The 19070-nt window shown below is 37.9% G+C and overlaps 1 protein-coding gene across 4 annotated transcripts in view; it reads right to left on the reverse strand.

Annotated features, from left to right (window-relative positions):
* The window catches only part of CRYBG1 (crystallin beta-gamma domain containing 1), a 95942-nt gene that overhangs the window by 3058 nt on the left and 73814 nt on the right, over positions 1–19070 (reverse strand). For 2 of the 4 annotated variants that reach the window (XM_030235573.2, XM_018917822.3), the window contains 8 exons: positions 14162–14288; positions 13948–13980; positions 12036–12145; positions 11681–11810; positions 7820–7959; positions 5466–5589; positions 4134–4292; positions 1138–1300 (listed from right to left, as the gene is read on the reverse strand). In XM_030235573.2, coding sequence (XP_030091433.1) covers positions 1138–1300; positions 4134–4292; positions 5466–5589; positions 7820–7959; positions 11681–11810; positions 12036–12145; positions 13948–13980; positions 14162–14288 — 986 coding nt within the window. Of the gene's footprint in view, positions 1–1137; positions 1301–2531; positions 2661–4133; positions 4293–5465; positions 5590–7819; positions 7960–9226; positions 9485–11680; positions 11811–12035; positions 12146–13947; positions 13981–14161; positions 14289–19070 lie in introns of those variants that run through there. The other 2 variants (XR_007777040.1, XM_030235574.2) reach the window with 2 other exon arrangements.

Below are 19070 nucleotides of genomic sequence, written 5' to 3' on the forward strand. Positions count from 1 at the left end.
CTATCCATTGTAAAGTTCTTCAATTAAAAATGCAGAATACATAATTGTTTTTAACATGATTAACTGAAGAAAAGACATTGCAGTAGTATTTCTACTTGTTTGGAACAGGAAAGTGGTCACAGCACCAAGCCTGATAGAGTCTGAGAAGCTTCTGGACAATGCTCTCAGGCACATGATGGGACTACTGGGGCGTCCCTTGCAGGGCCAGGAGTTGGACTTGATGATCCTTATAGGTCCCATCCAGCTCAGGATATTCTATGATTCCATGCATTCAGTCCTGTTTACTTCTGAAGAGCTGACTGTGGACTAAGCTATTTTTTCTGGTTGGTTTGGGTTTTTCTGGAGGGTAGTGGTGGTTGTAATTGACATAATTAATGTCACAGCATCAATTTAAAAACAGCTAAAAAAAATTAATAGAATAGAACAGATACAGAAAATGTTTACTGCCTTCACCCAAAACAGCAGTTATGTAAGAACATCTGATTATGCTAATTCTGCTAATCATTCAATTTGCTACTTTTTTAGACCTTCTTTGAAGCTCTGAAAACACAGTTCAGAAACAGTATCTACACAAATAAAATTACTATTACAAAAGTGGCTCCAAAATCACATCAAGTGCTCACAGACCCCAGGCTGCTATGGCAGAATCTCACGCTTGCCATATAGGCATAGCCATTGATAAACAAAAGAACTCCACCTTTTTGCATCTAATCACATCAGAATACAAGGCTGTCTTTGCTTTCCTAATATCCTTTGGCTATTGCATCTACAACTACTAGGTAAGAAAATTTGCACTTACAGAAATTAAAGTTAATGAAAAGTTAGGTTGTTCTTGCTTCACCATTTTAAATAATCATATTCACATTGCCCAAAAATTAACTGAGGCTATCTACAGCGAGTGGACACTGAGAATACAAGATAAGCAAGTACTGTGGGTTACTAAATATATGTAGGAGAAATGAAATGAAGTCTTAGGGCCTGTATAATTCAGGAGGTCAAACTAGCTGATCGGGTCTTTTTTGCTTCTAGATTAAAGCAACTAAAGCACCATCCTTAATTTATAGGCACATTTAGTGTGTATCCCACTGCAAATACCATGTAATTAAGAGCCAATGTAATGAGATAACATTTGCTTACCTTTGATATCTAAAACCAGCTTGGGTTTCATCTTGCTATAAATTCTGCCATCGGGACTAATATGCCAATATTGTTTGTCTTCATTCCGCTCAAATGACAGACCGAGTTTAGAGCCAGGAGTTATAAGATTTCCAACAATTGTCAAGCAGCAATCCTCTGCCATCTGTGTCATCAGAAAGGCAACAGCAATTACTCAGAATGGCTTTACTTCTACTGTCCACTGTTTTTTTTTATCAAATCAGAGAGATAGCATCAGTTGAGAATAGAATTTAGGAATGACTTTCCCTCCAGGAATCCATTTTTGCCCCAAACTCAAGACTCATCTTTCTTTTGTTCCTGTTTATGTTTATGCTGACACTCTCTACTACAGGGGAACAATAAAGTAACTATGCTGTATCAGATCAAAAGGAACAATTAGCACCTGTCTATAGCAGTGGCCAATAACTGAAGATTACATTGATACCATGGAAGATTACATTGACGGTACTGAATGAAGTATGTTCCTGGTTATCTCTTCCAGGCTACAGCAATTCCCAGCCCAGAGACTTTTTCATGCATCCCAGAATCTTGAATGCTCATTTTCTGTCCCATGTGCGAATTTATTAGTCACTACCCACCAAAATCAGAGTAACCCTTTAATGTGAACACCCTTGTGTATTTTAACCCTTCCATACTGTGGCAAGCAGTTCTAAATCCTAACTATCATTATCTAAAAATATATATATAAATTTTAAATAATTTGATATGCAACTAGTTTTATTTGATGTGCTCCTCATCCCTGGATTATTTTAAAGGATGTGTTGTCTATGCTATGTTTGCAGAGACTTCAAGCACATCATCCCTCAAAGTGTACCCTTTGTAGGCTAAAATGTCCTCACTATTTTGTCTCTTCCTTGCATAAAGGCTCTCCATTTTCTCTGAACATATTTTTCCCCAAACATTTCTAGTTTTGCAGTAACCTTTTCATAAAGAGGACATAACTGCACAGTATGAAGTGTGTGAATTTCACAGGGTATCACAGTAATGTTGCTTCTTTGTTCTACACTCTTTTTCTAGTTACTTGTATTACTTGATTCCAAACATCTGGAAATGTCTTCTTGGTTAAAAAAAGAGCTGGCAAAAATGAAGCTTATTTCAAAAGAGTGTTAAGGCGGTATTATTAAGTAACAGTTAATTTTTTTAGATAAACAGTGATTTTCAGTAGATCATCATAAACTGCGCCTTTTAACTACTGAATGCACTTCTGTGGCAGATAGAACACTCATCTGTCATTGTTGAAACGGCCCAAAATTATTTTACAAGTACTTTTGAAAGCACTTTTTCTTGAAAAAGTTATACTTTTGACTGTCATAACCTAGAATTAAAGAAAGTTGATTTGGTTGTGAAGTTCTCACTTGTATCTGAAGTGTTCTCTAGTGGGACAAGGAAAACTCTGAGCTTAGACATTAGGTTTGCTAGGCCAGAACTTCACCCGTCTCCATGAAACTCCTGAAGAGTAAGGAGATCTGCATTCATATCTGTTTCTGAAAAAAGAGCAGAATGACTTTCATATCTTGCTTACTGGTTATCCCACATACTTAAAACAGCACTTCCTTTAAAACCCCAGGCACAGCTCAAGGTCACATCTCATGACACAGTCACTGAGATGACCCAAGCTTACAGGAAGGTGCAGGTTCTTCCAGTGACCTGTGTCTGCCTCCATGCAGGTAGTCACCCACCCAGGAGCTCAGTTTTCTTTGTAATATGTGGTAAAACCCAATTTCTGGTTTGTGCAAAATGGATTTACTACCATTCACCAGAAAGATGGCAGAGCTCTCTAAGAGTTCAGTCACTTAAGATCATTATTGCCAGCTTGCACTCTGCACTGATTGCTATACAGCACAAGCCATGTATTTTCTGTGCAAAGAAAAACTGCTCTATGAGATACAGAAAAAGGGCAAAAACGAGGAGCATTTATCCAAAGCCATATAATACCACACTGTCTCAATATGAAAACTTGTTGACATGTTTCAGAAGCACCGTCAAACCAGAAGTCTTCTGTATGTCATATTAAAGCTTTTAGCTTACTTTGCTGTCTGCATAAATCCCTTTTTCAACTGCAAGTGTCCTGCAAACATGTCCGAACAATGCCTTAGCTTATTAACAGTAAGATTCTTCCCTCCAGCATAGATGACATAGTTATAAATGGCTCCTTTGAAGTTATACAATCCTATAGAAAAAGTTCACATGATTCTTTGCAGTCAAGCTGTTTAACAGTATTAAAGTAACTTAATTTTCTTTTGGCTGGCGTCCCTACTGAAGACTGTTCATGCTTAAACATTATATGAACTGTGCATACCTCTGCTCACCTCAATGACAATTTGCACATGATTAGTTTTATAGACTGTGAGAAAAGTAGGGCTTCATTTGGAAACTTGTACAGAAGAAAGGAAAAAGGATGGATTTGATAAATACAGGGAATAACCAGAAAACAAACAAAAAACCCCAAAACAAAAACAAAAAAACCCCACCACCCCTAATGGCTCAAAATAATGGGATTTTATCTTTAAGCTTGCTTAAATGCAGAAGAAGATATTGTCCTAGCGTGACTATATGATGTTTATATTTTTAACCATCTCTTTCCTCCCAAATTTACTCTAAACCGGTACAAATACCAGCCTACATTACACTAACTGTCCTACTGCAAGATATGCATAGTTAAAAATATTATCAGGAAGGGTCTCCCCTGCTTTGATACTTTTGCAATACTTTCTCTCAAAATTTCAATTATATAAAAATGTATCATACATCTAGTTTGTATCACCTGAAGTAGCCAGAGTTGATTAAAACAAAACAAAACAATAACCACAAAAACCAACTCCCTACAGAAAGATTACATTATAGTTGAAACAGATTAAGCCTATAAAATAAATGAAGATGCTGCAGTAGGAATTAAATTCATAAAGCTCTACTACTGGAGTGGAAAAGAGAAAATGCACACTGAACTCAAACCGTACCCGACACCTTATGAATCCATCCTGATAAACCCAGATTTGATCATCTGAGTCTGTATCTTCTGCAACCTGTATTCTGAGAAGATTCAGATTATCTAGGTTGCCATCAGCTGACATGAATTTTCCTGTTTCCTTGTTTCGAAGCCTGAAGTACACACGTTTCTGCACAAAACAAAAGAACTCTTTAACCACAATCTCAGCAGAGAACACATCCTGCTCTGAGTTAACTTAGAGTAGTTACTGTCAGCGCTGAACCCCAAACTTCCCCCTTTCTTTCTGAAAGCTTAACTTTTTAATTTGAGAACATAATTCAGAAGCCCATCAACATCTGGACAAGACAAGCTGTGAGAACTCACCCCTCTGCATGGAGAATTTTAGGCTTTCATATGCACTGAAATCAGCACACAGTGGAAAGCTAAAAATTTTTAATTCAGAGCAGAACTGACTTCTCTCTGCTAATTCCACTCCATATATGCTCTTAGCTTTCATTAAGGGTGCACTTGTGTGGCCTCTTACACATGAACACTTCTGTTCAGACAAGCTCTCAGCAGGGCAGTCAAAATGCATTTTTCCTAATTCTGCTTAAGGCTATGCAAAGACAAAGCTATGACAGCAAGCAAATGAAGCTGGTTGCAGGTACAAGTAACCTATGAATTAGAAAAAGATGTTTTTCCAATAAAATATGGCTCAGCAAGAACCTCAAATGTTAAAGCTCCCAGGACTGCTGCACCATTGGACAAGATCACATGGAACAAAATATTATACATATTTATTGAACAAAACATATTTGTAGAACAAAATAAAGAGTGCATGACAAGAATAAATTTTGATTTGCAAATTATTCTGCCAAATAATAAACAGGGAGGGACTTTTCTTCTTAAATCAATACAAAATCACTACTAACTGAAGAATCTTTTTTTTTTTAACCAATTTTCTTGTTGTTCCATAAATAATGCAGATAGTACAGACAGTGTGCCAGCAACCAGTCTGGGTGCTAGTTATGAAACAACTTAAAACCAAAAAACAACATAACCATATAGCAGTTATAGCCATTATTTATTAATCCTTAATTAATCCTTATATGCTGTCTTCTGTACTTTGGTTTAAAGGATGTTTAATTAACAGTTTAAGCCGTGTAACTGCAAAGCCATGTAGCATATTCAAACAGCTTTTATTACATGCAAAACTCTGGACTTCTTTACACAATTGCCAATGCTGAAGTTTGTCACATGCCTGTGACAAGGCTGTAACGCTGCTTACAACTGCATAATATCTCCCCAAGCCCAGGACAAGGTATAAATTAATGCTTGACATGTCATGTCAAAGCACACTCACCTGCAGTAAAGGTCTCAGAGAACCTATCTGACAAAAGCCACTGGTTTTATACCAATCTGGAATTTCATTTGGTGTTAACAACATCTGACGTCCCCTGTAATGACTGTGTTCATAAATTATCCATCTATGAGGAGAAAAAATAAGACAAGGTTTTAAATGCCAAATTCTGCTCTGGAATCAATAAATGAGTTTAACAGAAATCTGTCCCACAACATATTAGTGTTTAGCTTTGGAAAGCCAATTACCTTCTTTGTAACAGGCCTTAAAAAATAATAAAATGACATTCTAATTTAGGTCAGCCACACTGAGATGGGTAGACAGGAGTTCTAATTTTAGAGCCCTATTATTTAAAAATTACAAGCTGAATGAAGCAAAGCATTTTCTTGGGAGAACCCAACTTTTAAATACCATTTGTTTTCAGGAGGCACTGTGACTCCTCAAAGAGCATAGATCTATATGCTGTAAATGTTACATTGCTGCAGGTGCAGAACAAGCTGGTTTGTGTATCTGAATTTGGACAGGCCTGGTTCACATGAGAAAGAACTACTATGGATGCAGACTGGAACAAGAAAATGCTGGAAACTGCAACAGGGTGAAGTTCTCTTGGGTATTCTGATAGAGGTTTTATTTCATAACATCTCTCTTCTTTCCAAATACATGTAAGATGGGTGGGGAAGAGACAGCAAGACTGCACATAGAAAAAACTTGTTTAGCGTTCCCTAACATGCATCCAACTATGCTTAAAATCACACATTCTCCATTATTGGCACAGCCAGCTAATTATGTCTGGGCTTCAAAACAGGCTGCCATACAGTGCAATTCCTAGAGTTTTCTCACAGTGATGTGCTGGGACTGTCCAGTAGCCATGGGGGTTTGAGTACATGAACACTCAATATGCTCATTTTCAGGTTACCTCCCTCCTCTGACTGATTTGTCACCAGACTTCTCCATCCAGAAGCAAACTCACTTTAATTTTGGTGCTTTTTCACTGCCTAATACACATCTATCCCCAGGAATTATAAATGGAGGTCTCTTAGAAAAGAAAGAGAAGATGAAACCCTCTTCAATAGGGGAGGCAGCAGGGGAAGGAAGCTGTAAACCCTGTATTTTGACACATTTCAGCAGCTGACACTGCTATAATGAAACCCAAATTTTCATATCATATTCTATGCTTCCAGTGACCCACCAAAAAAAACCCCTCACATATATTCATTGGACAGGAAACATACACAATTCATAATTCCATTGCCTGGAATCAATAACTTGATCTTTGACTTCATGTTAGGGACAGTGAGATCAACTATATTGTGGTTATGGTGAAAGATGCTGAAACCTTTGGAGGCTTCACAATACAAACATGTACCTTTTCTTACAACCTTTGTTTCAAAGTTCAGTTCAGTGTGCTAAGGAAACTCTTTGACCATCTTATCCTGATGGGGAAAATTATTTACTCTACAGATTGGCTTAAAAGCTATCCACTTGAGGGCAGTCTTAAGCTAACCAACAGCATCTCTCTAGCACACACCTTGGAAATTTACTTCTTCAAAAGAACACATTTAAATGCAAAGCAACAGTAACATGGACCTATCATTTAAACAAAACCAAAAAAAAAAAAAAAACCAAAAAAAACCACCCCACAAATGACAAAAACAACCAAAACTGAGGTCAAGTATCTTAGAGGCAACAGGGGAAAAAACCAAAAAGAGAATTTAACAGATCTGCTGGTATCCTAGAATATAGGACAGTAAATTTTAAAAGCATTTTAAAAATGCTTCCAAAAAGCTTTTAAACTTCATGACAGATTATTTTTTACATAGTCTTCAAAGGTATGTTTAGACAACACAACTGCTTAAAAACATCTACCAAATCTAACTGCTAGATTCTCATCCATTTCCTGAAGTAAAGGGACTATTGCTACTAACACCAAAAGAGGCAAGCTCATGGTCTGATTGTGCCTCTGTGTCCATAGCAGAGGTTAAAGGATGACCATGAAGACTTATTAAAAAACATTTTGAAGTTATAACACAGATCACAAACCAAATTATTTTTTTACAACTGAGACCTAAACCAAGAGCAGAGAAGTTGGTTTTAAGGTGATTTTTATAATATGGCATGAGAGAATACATGAGTTTCCCTGAGAGCTTTATTCAAATTCATTTCAACTCCTAGCAAAGGACATGAGTCAGTGATAATATATTGTTGAGACAGGATATGAAAATGTTCTGTAAGATGAAATGGCATTAATGCACTACACACATTATGATATTCTAATTTTACATTCTGTGGTTCCATTACACCTGTAAAGTTGAGTAAGTACTTCATTCTAAAGAATCAAAAGGTGATTTTAAACTTACATGCCACCAAGGACTTGAATTGAAGCTATTCGAGGACTGTATCCCAGGAACTGAAGATTTAACATTTCTGTACTGAACTCGATTTTCTTTCCTTGGAAACCCGTCTTTTCAAAAAGAGCTATGCAGGGCTCAGACAGCTCCTGCAAAAGGAAGATAAGTGCATTTACAGGATGTTGGAATTCCAGATGGTGACTGTGAAGATCAGTACTCCTTTTATTTCAGAGGTTTCTTCTGGATGGTTTAAGATCAAAAACCCTGAATGTTTCTGCTCTTCAACTCTCTAATTAAACTTGAAAAGTCATAAAAAACTCTTATACAAAATACACGAGGGATGTGCTTGCATGGAACATAAAGATTCCTTATCTTCAGGGACAAAGACCTCTGTGGCTGGTTCTTGCACAATATCTAAGTATGTTTTAAAATACATTTTAATCAATGCCATATCTCTCTTCCATTGCACTAACCCCCACTCGTGGGAATTTTCATACAAAGAGCTCAACAGACAGTAAGATAATATTGATTTCTACAGCTTCAAATGATGACAGACTTGTCAGCACTGCTTATCACTTATTGCATTAATTTTTAACTTTTACAGTAGGTAACAGCAACTTCAATCTCTGACTAGACAAACGATTCAAGGTTCATACTACTGAGATAAAAATTCACGACAAGTCAAAACTGTAACATCCAAATTGCTGTGGGGCGATGATTCTTCTCCTTCTCTGTTAAAATGCTTCTGGTGTCAGAGGGATTCTCCCCACATGAAGCTCTCTGCAACACTGAATCCAGTTTGAAGGTCTTCTGGAAAAGGAACTTTGGACTCTTTTCTGTGGGGCAAGGTATCTGTAGTGGACTGAAATAACCCGTCATAACAAAGGCCTTCCTGTGGAAGCTGGGAGGTAGGGTTTGAAATTCCCCAGGGTAAAGTCAATTAAGCCTGAGTGTCCTGGTGCTACAGTGTACACTCACAGACAGAAATGACACTGCCACTCCCTTTCTCACCAATCTTCCAGCCAACAACTGCATAAATCCAACGCCACAGCCAGAAGAGCTCCTTCCTTCTGGCATGTGTTCAGCGCACTCACACATCAACTGGATCGGGAACGCCTGACATGACGCAAAGTCTCGACAGACTCCCATCCGGCCTCAGGCATGGAAACAGGCCCTCCAAGGCAGAGCTGGCTCCATGCATGCGTGGCAGCTCATATATGCATGCTTCCATGGGAATTTATTAGGCAAGACCTCCCATCTACCCATTTCTAACAGTGCTTAAATTCCTCTTTAATCTTCCTTTAGATGTTTAAGGGTTCAGATGACAGCGTTGCATGAGCGTCACCATTACCTTCACAGCAGTCCAGCTTATCATAGAGCAGCTGAGCTCTGCTTCCTGATGGCACGCATTCTGCTAGGCTGTGGAAAATTCCGGGAGAGGCCTTTTCCCTTTACTCCAAAATCAGAGTATGCTCAGCCCCGCCATGAAAGGCAACACCAGTTAGACTGTCATGCACCACCACAGGTAAAGAGCCCAATGGGAGCAGTCACACTGTGATGACATCCCAGTGCCTCTGAACTCTAAACCCTTTTACAGACTGGCACCTGCCCTCTGAGACATGCAACTTCTCAGACAACAGCCTTGCAGCCTCATGCAATGCTTTAGAAATAATCCTGCAAAGAAAACAGAAACAGAAAAGAAAATCCTCCAATTTTCTGCCACACCTTACACTGGGCTTTTTTTTTTTTTTTTTTTTGATTCAGCAGCAACACTGTTATATAAACTGGTTACAAGTGCAAGGTCAGCTCCTGAATTTTCTGTCAGTTCTTCCCTTGTACTGCACTGTACCAAGATGGTGTTCCTGCAGATCTCCATTTAGTTATTTCCACAGGGTTTCATTACAGATGACTGTTCAAGTATAAACCACATTCACAGCTGTTTTTTATAGTATGCTCAGGAAGAAGAACGTTCCTTCAAGAAGGAAAAATGCTATTTTCTATCTATCTGCAGCACAACCACGTAGAGCATGCAAAGCAAGCACAACCAAGATATAGTGTAATCCAACTCCCCAAAACCCTTGAGCTTATAAACAGCCCTTAATATAGTTTTGTAAGTTCCCTTATTTTAAAAAGCCCTTTTAGCTTTCACTTCTAAGTGTATCAACTATCCCTTTAATTTCCTCTTTTTTGGTCCCTTAAAAAATTATCCCATCAAACAGGGTGTTTAACTAAATAAATACAGTAACATGACATTAAAATAGCAAAGGTGCTTCTTGTATAGAAATGTAGTGAAAAATCCCAAGGAAGTAATAGAAATGGCAGACGGTAGGGAGGAATAAAGATTGGCACTGCCAAAATACAGTCCCAAAACATGCCTGACAGTTGAAACCAGGAGCTAAAATAATAAGGCTCAAGCTTTAGGAAAATCATGAAAAATAAACAACGTAAGTAGTAAGACAGAAATAATCAATCATTCTTTTTATTCTAGTTTGCTAATAAACCAATGAACAAAGTAACCCATTCTCCTCTTCTCTGCAGCTAGGGAGCCTCTGAAGAAGGAAGCAGAAGCACATGATTTGCAGACAGATGCAGCTCTGTGCTGCTGTCTGAAGTGTGATAAAATGTAGAGCTAAAACAAGTTTCACAAGTGTAAAGAACTTAAAGAAGCACGGAACTGGCATTTCTGTTTTAACACATTAGTCTCTGTCACAAATAGTAAATCATTTAAAAGTGAGCTGATCCTTCCAGCTTGAAACAAGCATTTTAAAGCCAGGAAATACTGAAATGTATTTTAATTCATGGCAATCACCCACCAAGCTTGGCTAGAAACAATTCTTATTAAAAACAATTTGTTTTTAATAAGATCTGTCTACTAGACAGCCCAAGAGTTCAGAAGGCAGACCTACTTGCTGCAGTTGTTTATTTACAGAGTACATCAAAATTCTCCAGAGCTGTGAAAGAGGATGACACATTTTAGCTCTCCTTCATCAACTGCTACGCCACTGACAGGTTACCAAAATTACAGTGGAGTGCAATAAAGTTGCCAAATTCAAAGAAGAAATTCAAGAGTGAACTCCTCCTTTTGTAAAACAAGTACTATCTCCTTATGTTGCTGTAAGTTCCTGAAATCTTGACCACATTTTGCTAGTAATTACTTTGATCTTAAAAGATACTTGCAGATTCCCTAAGTGATCCATCATAATCATTGGTTATAAGCTTGAGCAAACTCATTCCTGGCCACTGATGAGTTACAAAATATGTAAATGCAGTTTAGTTTGTATCCACCACACATAACAACACGGCCTGATTTTGCAAAATAGTATTAGGTGTTGCTTTACCTTATCTAGAAGGGTGCATTATTTTGTGATTAACTCAAATTCCATTGTCCTGATGATAACAACAGTGTCTTATAATTACATGTATTTCATGCAAAGTTGCTTAATTAGACCTGCCTTTAAAATATGCATCAAAAACAAGGTCCATGGTACTGATATTTCTTCACACTGTCCTACCACCTTCTCAACCCATTTTAAGTGGTCTCTCCTACCAGGAAACAGACTTGACTCTTTACAGAAGTTGTTTTATAAGCTGTTATTAAGGACAGGCATCCCAGGCAGTTCCTTCTCTAACATTTTCTCCTTTACAAAAACAGCACAGAGGTCCAGAAAACCTGACTAACTGCAACTAGGACATTTAACTGCTACTGCACAGACAAAAACCCAAACCAAAACAAACAAACCAACCCCCCCCCCACCCCAACCAAACCCTCCTCTGTTGTATGTGTGCTCTGGCATTTTTACTATTGCAAAAAAAAAAAAAGTTATCATCACTGTCCTTATCTTTGCAGTATTTCAAATGGGTTTTACTTACAATATTTATGATCCGTAAAGATTTTAGAACTGCTTGGGGTGAACAACCCATTGCTGTCAGATCAGGATAGATCCCTTCTTCCAACACATACTGGTTACCAGCAAACTCCTCCTGGTCATACACTATGCAGCTGCAGAAAGAAGGAGAAGAAGTTCCCTCTTAAGACATCTATGCCAGTAAAATGCAGATGCATTATTTACAAGGTTTTGTCCTGAAAGACTGATGTGCAAATGGCAAAGCACCGTTCTCTCTAAGTCCCCATATATGAAACCACCTCATGTGTTAGAAAGCTGGTTGCTTTTCTGAAACTTCTGCCATTTTAGTGATTTTGCATTATTCATTCAATATAACTTACCTGCCATCTAAAATTTTTGAAGACTTCACAGCAAATGAATCAATACATCTTGTGTTTTTTTCAAATATTTGGCAGTTACCCTTGAATTCAGGCTCTGAAAATAACTGGACCTTTAAAAAGTTATAAACATATTTAAGGAAATTAATTTTTCTACCTTCAATTACATCTCTACCATTAATTCTATAATTACATAAAAACATACTTATAACACCCAGACTTCCTCAGTTACCTATGTTTGTCACCTCTTCATTATTAGAATCCTTGCTCAAGAGAGCAAGATAACAACTCCAAAAATTACTTCTGGCTGTAAATCACTTAGTGACATACAAAATAATTAAAACAACAATAACAAGTATAGCTTCTTGGTTTATCTGCTGGGAAAGATGTTCAAATTCCCAAAGAGTGGCAAGAATAGGCACACCTTTATTAAAAGGCCATAAAAAAAGTTTTCTTTTATATTATCAATCTGCCTAATCTCCAAAATGCATACTCTTTGCAGTGAATGAAAACTCCCTGCCTCTCAGAACACTAATAGTGTATAATCCTGTCAAAGGACTCAGACAGTATGCCAAGAAGCATGGTATATATTCCCAGGGTAGATGGGCTTTATGAGCCTGTTACAGCTACAGACACAGTCTCATGTTTGTTCTTTCTCTGCTCCAAGGATAAGAGAGGATACATCCCCCAGAGTTTTTTGCCCTTATTAAAAAATAAAAAAATAAAAAAATTCTAAGCAGCAAACTTGCTAATTTGGCTAGAGGATAATTAGCCATGATCACACAGAAGTCATTCATATTACAACATGCCTACCAGCTTTATTCACTCTTAATAGAGATAGGAGTGTGGGCAGGTACAGCATTCTCCAAAGAGGAGCACGCTGACAATGGATGCAGTCTGTTGGCTGCAAGCCACTACTTCTTGGTTTCCTTGGGATAAGGTCTTCCTTAGGATAGGGTCTTAATAGGCACATAATGTAAAGATGCAAATCATTTTTCATGCACACAGCTGAAAATAAGCAGCCTTGAGATTTTTATTCCCCATAGTTTATGCATTATCCCTATGCAGGAGATTCCAGTGAAGCATGCTACTAATGAGGAGTAGCAAACCAGGACAGCTAAGAATTGTCTCCTTAGTTTTTAGGGCCATGATATACTCACTACTTTGACTGAAATGAAAATAAAAATAATAACTTTGCACAGGGAAAAACCTGAAAACTTGAAAAGGTACAGAAATTAAGAAGGATGAAAAAAGCTGCCTGTTAGCTTCACTGCCAAAACTACATATTAGCACTTGCACAAAGGAGCCAATCCAATTAATTCACTGAAAAGACAAGCTCTCCCTGCCATTTCCTTCCCTTATGTTATTGACAAAGGGAAGTAAACTCAGCAGTATTTGTGAGTGAACAACTCCCTTCAAGTGCAACCTCCACTAGCAAAACTTTTAACCAAAGAAATAGGTTCACAAGGAATTAAGTCAGCTGTACCAAGAACAACATCTATCCTGCAGTGCCCTCACCAAAACATCATCTCTGTTGTAGAGCCCTCACCTCAGCAACAGACTCCAGGTCCTGCACCTCTGCATAGAGGGCTGCAGGCTCCAGCTCTATAAAACAATCACTGATACCCCAAAACACCTCACTTGCTGAACCAAGACATTGCCAGTGCCCTAAGAAAGTTCTGATGGCAATTGTGTATCAAATCCCACCTTCCTTGGGTCTTAATATGCCTACTCAAGAGATTTGGAAAGTAGCCTTCCTCCACCTGCAGTCTTCACTGTTTGATTAGTCAGCCATCTATGCAAATACTTGAGTGTTCCCCTGGACAAACAGACACTTCTTTATTTACAGAAGTAAATAAAGAACATGTTACAGACACTACACAGTATATTTCAAGTGCTTAGAGAAGTATCTTACCTTGACTTTACCCCTTTCACTTCCAACAATATCCTGCAAAAGTTTTGAGGGGAAAGAAGGGAAAAAATATTTTCAATGGTGATAAAATATCATATAAAATTTACTATTAATTATCATTTAAATAATGTAAATAAACTGAATTTGATAGAAAAAGTAGAGTTCCAAATATTTCATCAGCATAACTTGCAAAACAAGTAGAAAATTAGCTCCTTACCATAACAATGGGTTGAACTGAAGATATTTTGCAATTCTTTCCCCCCCATGCCTCAATGCTGGGATACAGCCCTTTAGCCAGTATATACTGCTCCCCTGTAAACTCAGGGTTCTCATAAGCCACCCATCTGAAAGAGAAAGAAGAAGAGAGTGGTTGGTAGAAGTCACACTACTATTCCAATATACAGATGTGTACATTCATTACTCTCTTAATGTAAGAACAAATAAAAAGTTTCTGAAGTGCCAAACTGTGATGCTGTTAAAACCTTAAACAAACCAGTGTATCTGATAGTGCAAACCCTATGCAAATTTTACTACCCTCTTGCACTATGTTGCTACAAATCAGAGTTAATTAGCTAAAGCAAAGCACAAGTTCAGACACATCATCTGCCACATATCCTAAAAGTTATCTCCAGTAAGAATATTTCAAGATGCTTTACAATTTTATTATTACACCCAGGTCAAGTTATTCTCTTAAAAAAAAAAAAAAAAAAAACAACCAACCAAAACACCAGACAGAGATCAGAGCACAGCTTTTCCAACAAAACTAACTTTCAGAGTAATCTGAGCAGTAAATGTAGCAATACTGACTTTTAATGTTGCCTGTAGCTACAGCTCAGTTGTGTTTAAGCACATACACACCCCAACAGCTGTTGAGCTGCAACAACAGGCATATATGCTAAGCAGAGGAGACTGTTCCCTGCTAGGAATCAGAGAGAGCAAGAAGAATATCCTTGAAAGCTAAGTACTAAAACCACCACAAATTTGACCAGATCAATGCATTTAAATGCAAAGCTGTTACTGTAACTACTTAGCTGGATCTTGTGCTTGACATAGGCCACAAACTCAGATCTGCATCAAGTCTTCTGTCTCAGTCAGAATATGCCTTTTTGAAAGACTTTCAACTTTTGACATGATACACACTTGAAATATTGGAAAAGCAATCAAATCACTACATACATCTCTCTGATGTCCAATTACTCCTGCAGTCTTTAGGTCCTATGTTAAATATCTGCTATCAGTTAGTCTTGCTAAGAATAGTATACTACATTCAATAAATCTTCTATTACAGTGTTCTTCTGACCCTGGTTCCATACTGAAAGCCCAAACAGAACACTTCCTGCATCTATACTACCTTTGATTTTGTGATAACCTGCATAACTTGACTTGCTTTTCACTGCCATACTTTCCAAACTTTCCCATACTTACAACTTTTTTATCTGTTTGGTTGTTTTTTGAGTGCCCATATAAGATCAGTCCACAGTACCTGCTGTGTTTCATTCATTATATTTATGCAGGAATCAGAACATCTTGCTAGTTCCTGATTCTACAAGAAAAACTTCTGCTCAGAGTCAACCTGCTTTTAATTTTAGTCAGCCACTGTAGTGCATAATGAGTATATGCTAGGTTATGCCAAAATCCACTTTCAATTGACTCAAAGCTTACTGAGTTTCTACACTAACAAAAATTTCATATCACAAAGCAGTAAAATGATACAGATCTTAAAATCTGCAGGGGAAGATAACTCTCAACATCAAAAATCTCCATTAATTTATGTGTGTCGATCAATTGGATTCTACTAAGCTGCCGTTTTATTCCAGGTACAAATGCCAGAGTCTCTGCAGATACAAGAAGTGGGATAACCTCAAACTGAAATAAAGGTGCATCAACATGTATGTGCCAAGAGTTTGAACTTTGTTTTATTTGTCCATGGCAAACATTCAAACAGTGAATCACATACATCACTATTCGCGTCTCTTGGTTTGCCTCAGATATAATCAATTATTCCAACTTGTTACACACTAATTACTTACGGCATATTTCAAGGTCCATTTCAAAATCACCTCAGAGTAATTCATCAAAAAGACATTGGTATGTACAATGAATTGAGCAGAGAGTTCAAATGTCTCAGGTGTGTCTATACATGTATATCACATATACCAAAAGCAGTGAAAATGAGGTTTCCTTAAACAATTTCTTCAGCAGACATTCATTAGATTTTTCAGTGCTCAAGTTCCAGGATATAGCTATGGTGCACAGTAGTTTTACTCAATTGACATCTATGCAAACAAGTGTTACTGATATAAAATGAACTGTAAGACATGTCAGCAGCCTCCTGAGAGCCCCTTGATAGCAGTTATTAAGTTCCCCCCATCTAAAAGCCTGAACGCAGAAGTAATCAACGAATCTCACTTGGACATGTTTACATTTAAATAAATGGGTTTTAAATAATTAAGTGCCACTCTTCTATGCAAGTCAGCCCAAGCAGTCAGACAGTTCCTAGAGTCAGGGCTTAGTGGTGAAATACTTGTGCTTCTCCACTTCATTCAGAAGCCCATATAAGCTGCTGAAAGTAGTAATAACATCATCAAGGACAGGCAGCTGAATTCAGTACCAGCTAAACCTGCCAGACCTCAAGATTATCCCTAGGAAGGAGCACTGCCTTAATCCAACTTCTGACTTCACAGAAAGGCCTGGAGAGCAAGATATTGCCTCCACAGCTGAGCAAGAGTCACATTCCAGCTGCCAGGCACAACAAAAACTGAAGTGCTGCTCTGCAGCACGGCAGCAACCATCCTGCCCCAGAGGGAGCGAGCTCTCCTAGCACAACAGATTTTGTAACCCTCAGATGCACAAACTGCTTTTGTGAGGCTGAGCAACAGCTCCATCCCAGGCTGCTGGCAGGAGGGTGCTGGAGACCTTTCCTCCTGGGCACCATCCATGCCCCTGAAGCCAGAAGTAGCATAAAGCTTTGATTATACATTGTTAGTACTATTACACACAGAGAATCTTTCTTCAAAATCCTCTATGTAAGACATCTAGGAAGTGCAGCTCCAAACAGGGTCTGAAAGTACAGCCAAGAAAATAATCCAGACATGGGTAACTCACCAAAAATCAGATTTGCCCTCAGTTAGCCCAGAACTCACCTTGTCTGACTTTAGGAGGGAGGTCAGAAAGTGCCAAACTGGCACTTGCAGATTTGTACAATAATTAACAAATAGAATGAGGTGATAAAATTCTATTTATAGGAGAGAGAAAACGGGTCCATCATGCTCCTTTGTGACTGTGATTCTTAGTATCCCAGGGACTTGCAAGCTTTAATTTTATGACTCCTTTAAAGATTTTTTTCTGAACATCAGTTCAGAGATACAGAGAAGTTAAAGCTTTGTTTGAAGTGCTCTGCAGTGGGGTAACCAAGGGTACTTGCCCTTTTCAGCTCCCAGTGAAGATTTGTTCTGGTACTTTGTCTCTCTAGTTTCACTCATGTTACCTTCCTGAGTGCATCTAGGTTAAATTTATTACCTCCTGGTTTCTGTATGTGAACCACTCATTACCTAATTATTTCCTTAATATCACTCACTATCCATACATACTCTAGCAGCAACCCAATCTGCATTGTGGATTAATTACTTGAAAACTAGGGGAAAACCAGGCTGATAACACAACCACAGTAAACAGATGACTATATAAAATAAACAAATCTGGGAAAATTCTTCCAGCAAGTTCAAAGGGAATCAACAAAAAGACAAGAGCTTCTTCAGGAGGTCTGGCAAAAGTCTAGTGTGTTTATGGATAAAGAAAAGGCACATTTCAAACATGCAGTTCCTGTGATTTTGATCATTATTAAATAAAAGCTTGAAGAAGTTTTTAAGCAGAGGGGAAACCAAAATATACAACACTTGATTTTAGTACTTGCTTGAACTTGTAAAGGGTGTTACCTGTTGCTAGTAAATAGTTCCATTTTCCGCCACTTCAAATTCTGCCAGTTTGGAAGTAAAGTTCAAACCCTACTTAAAAGAAGAAAGGCCCCTCCTATTTTCAGGCAGCCTGGATTGCTTTCTCCCACCCTAATGGCAGAAAAATAATTTTTGAATTTTATGTTTGGCCAGTCTCCAAAAAATGCTCAAGAGCAAAACATTTTCATTTTTAAAGAAGTACATTCTAATTTTTCAAGAAGTCAATTGTCATCTCCTTAGGATATGTTTTTCAGGATGTCTTTACAATGGATTTAGCAAAGACACGAAAATATTGCTTGGATTTCTAACATGTTTAGAAACACTTTGAAATTTGGAAATTTTAAGGCAGCTAGTGCCGAATTACCCCAAAATTGAACAGTTACCCCCACAAATGCAGAGCTGGGCTGTCTCAAACAATACAGTTCAGAGTTGAACTCAGAACTTGTTCCATAGTATCTGTGCACTGCAGTGTCAAGCTTTTTTTCTTTGATATACCCTTTAAACTACAGAGCAATCAAATTAATCATGTGGGAAATACAGATCATCTGTTATCTTACTGCTCTAACTGCTTACCCCAGATACCTGTAGTTTAAAAATCGCAATGAAAGGTTGAGGGCTTCTTAAATTTTTGACTTATTTTAATTAAGTGTTTTCAATATAATACCAGGAAGGTTACTTCAAAATATTATGACAAGCTTTTATTGAATCTGTCACAGTTCACTATGTCATCATCTCCATTACAACCTAAACAGCTCAGGAAATTGCTCAATGGATTATTCATTGCCCTGTGACAGATTTCTTGGAAGGAAAGATATGAAAAAACCTTCTACCTGAACAGACAGTTAACACTTAAAATAAAGCACTGCCAAACATGACTTCACACAGATCATTCAAGCTTTCTGACATTTTAGCATTTAGTAAGATCACCACAAAACCCCCAAACACTCCCAACCTCTCTGGAAACAGAGTGGTTGTACAAGACTTAGGAGCTCTTAGGAGCTGAGTGCTAGCCACCTGTTATGAGCAATGCATCTGAATTTTTTAAAAGCTTATTGCTACAAATTACATCTTTTGGAGTCTACAAGGTGAGATTACAGAAGTGGCAGCAGAGTCTGTAGTACAAGTTTTGTTCATAAAGACTTCTAGCCACCTCTGCCATCAGTTTTAAAGCCA

This window comes from Serinus canaria, chromosome 3, assembly GCF_022539315.1.
Source record: "Serinus canaria isolate serCan28SL12 chromosome 3, serCan2020, whole genome shotgun sequence".
In the NCBI taxonomy this organism is placed as follows: domain Eukaryota; kingdom Metazoa; phylum Chordata; class Aves; order Passeriformes; family Fringillidae; genus Serinus; species Serinus canaria.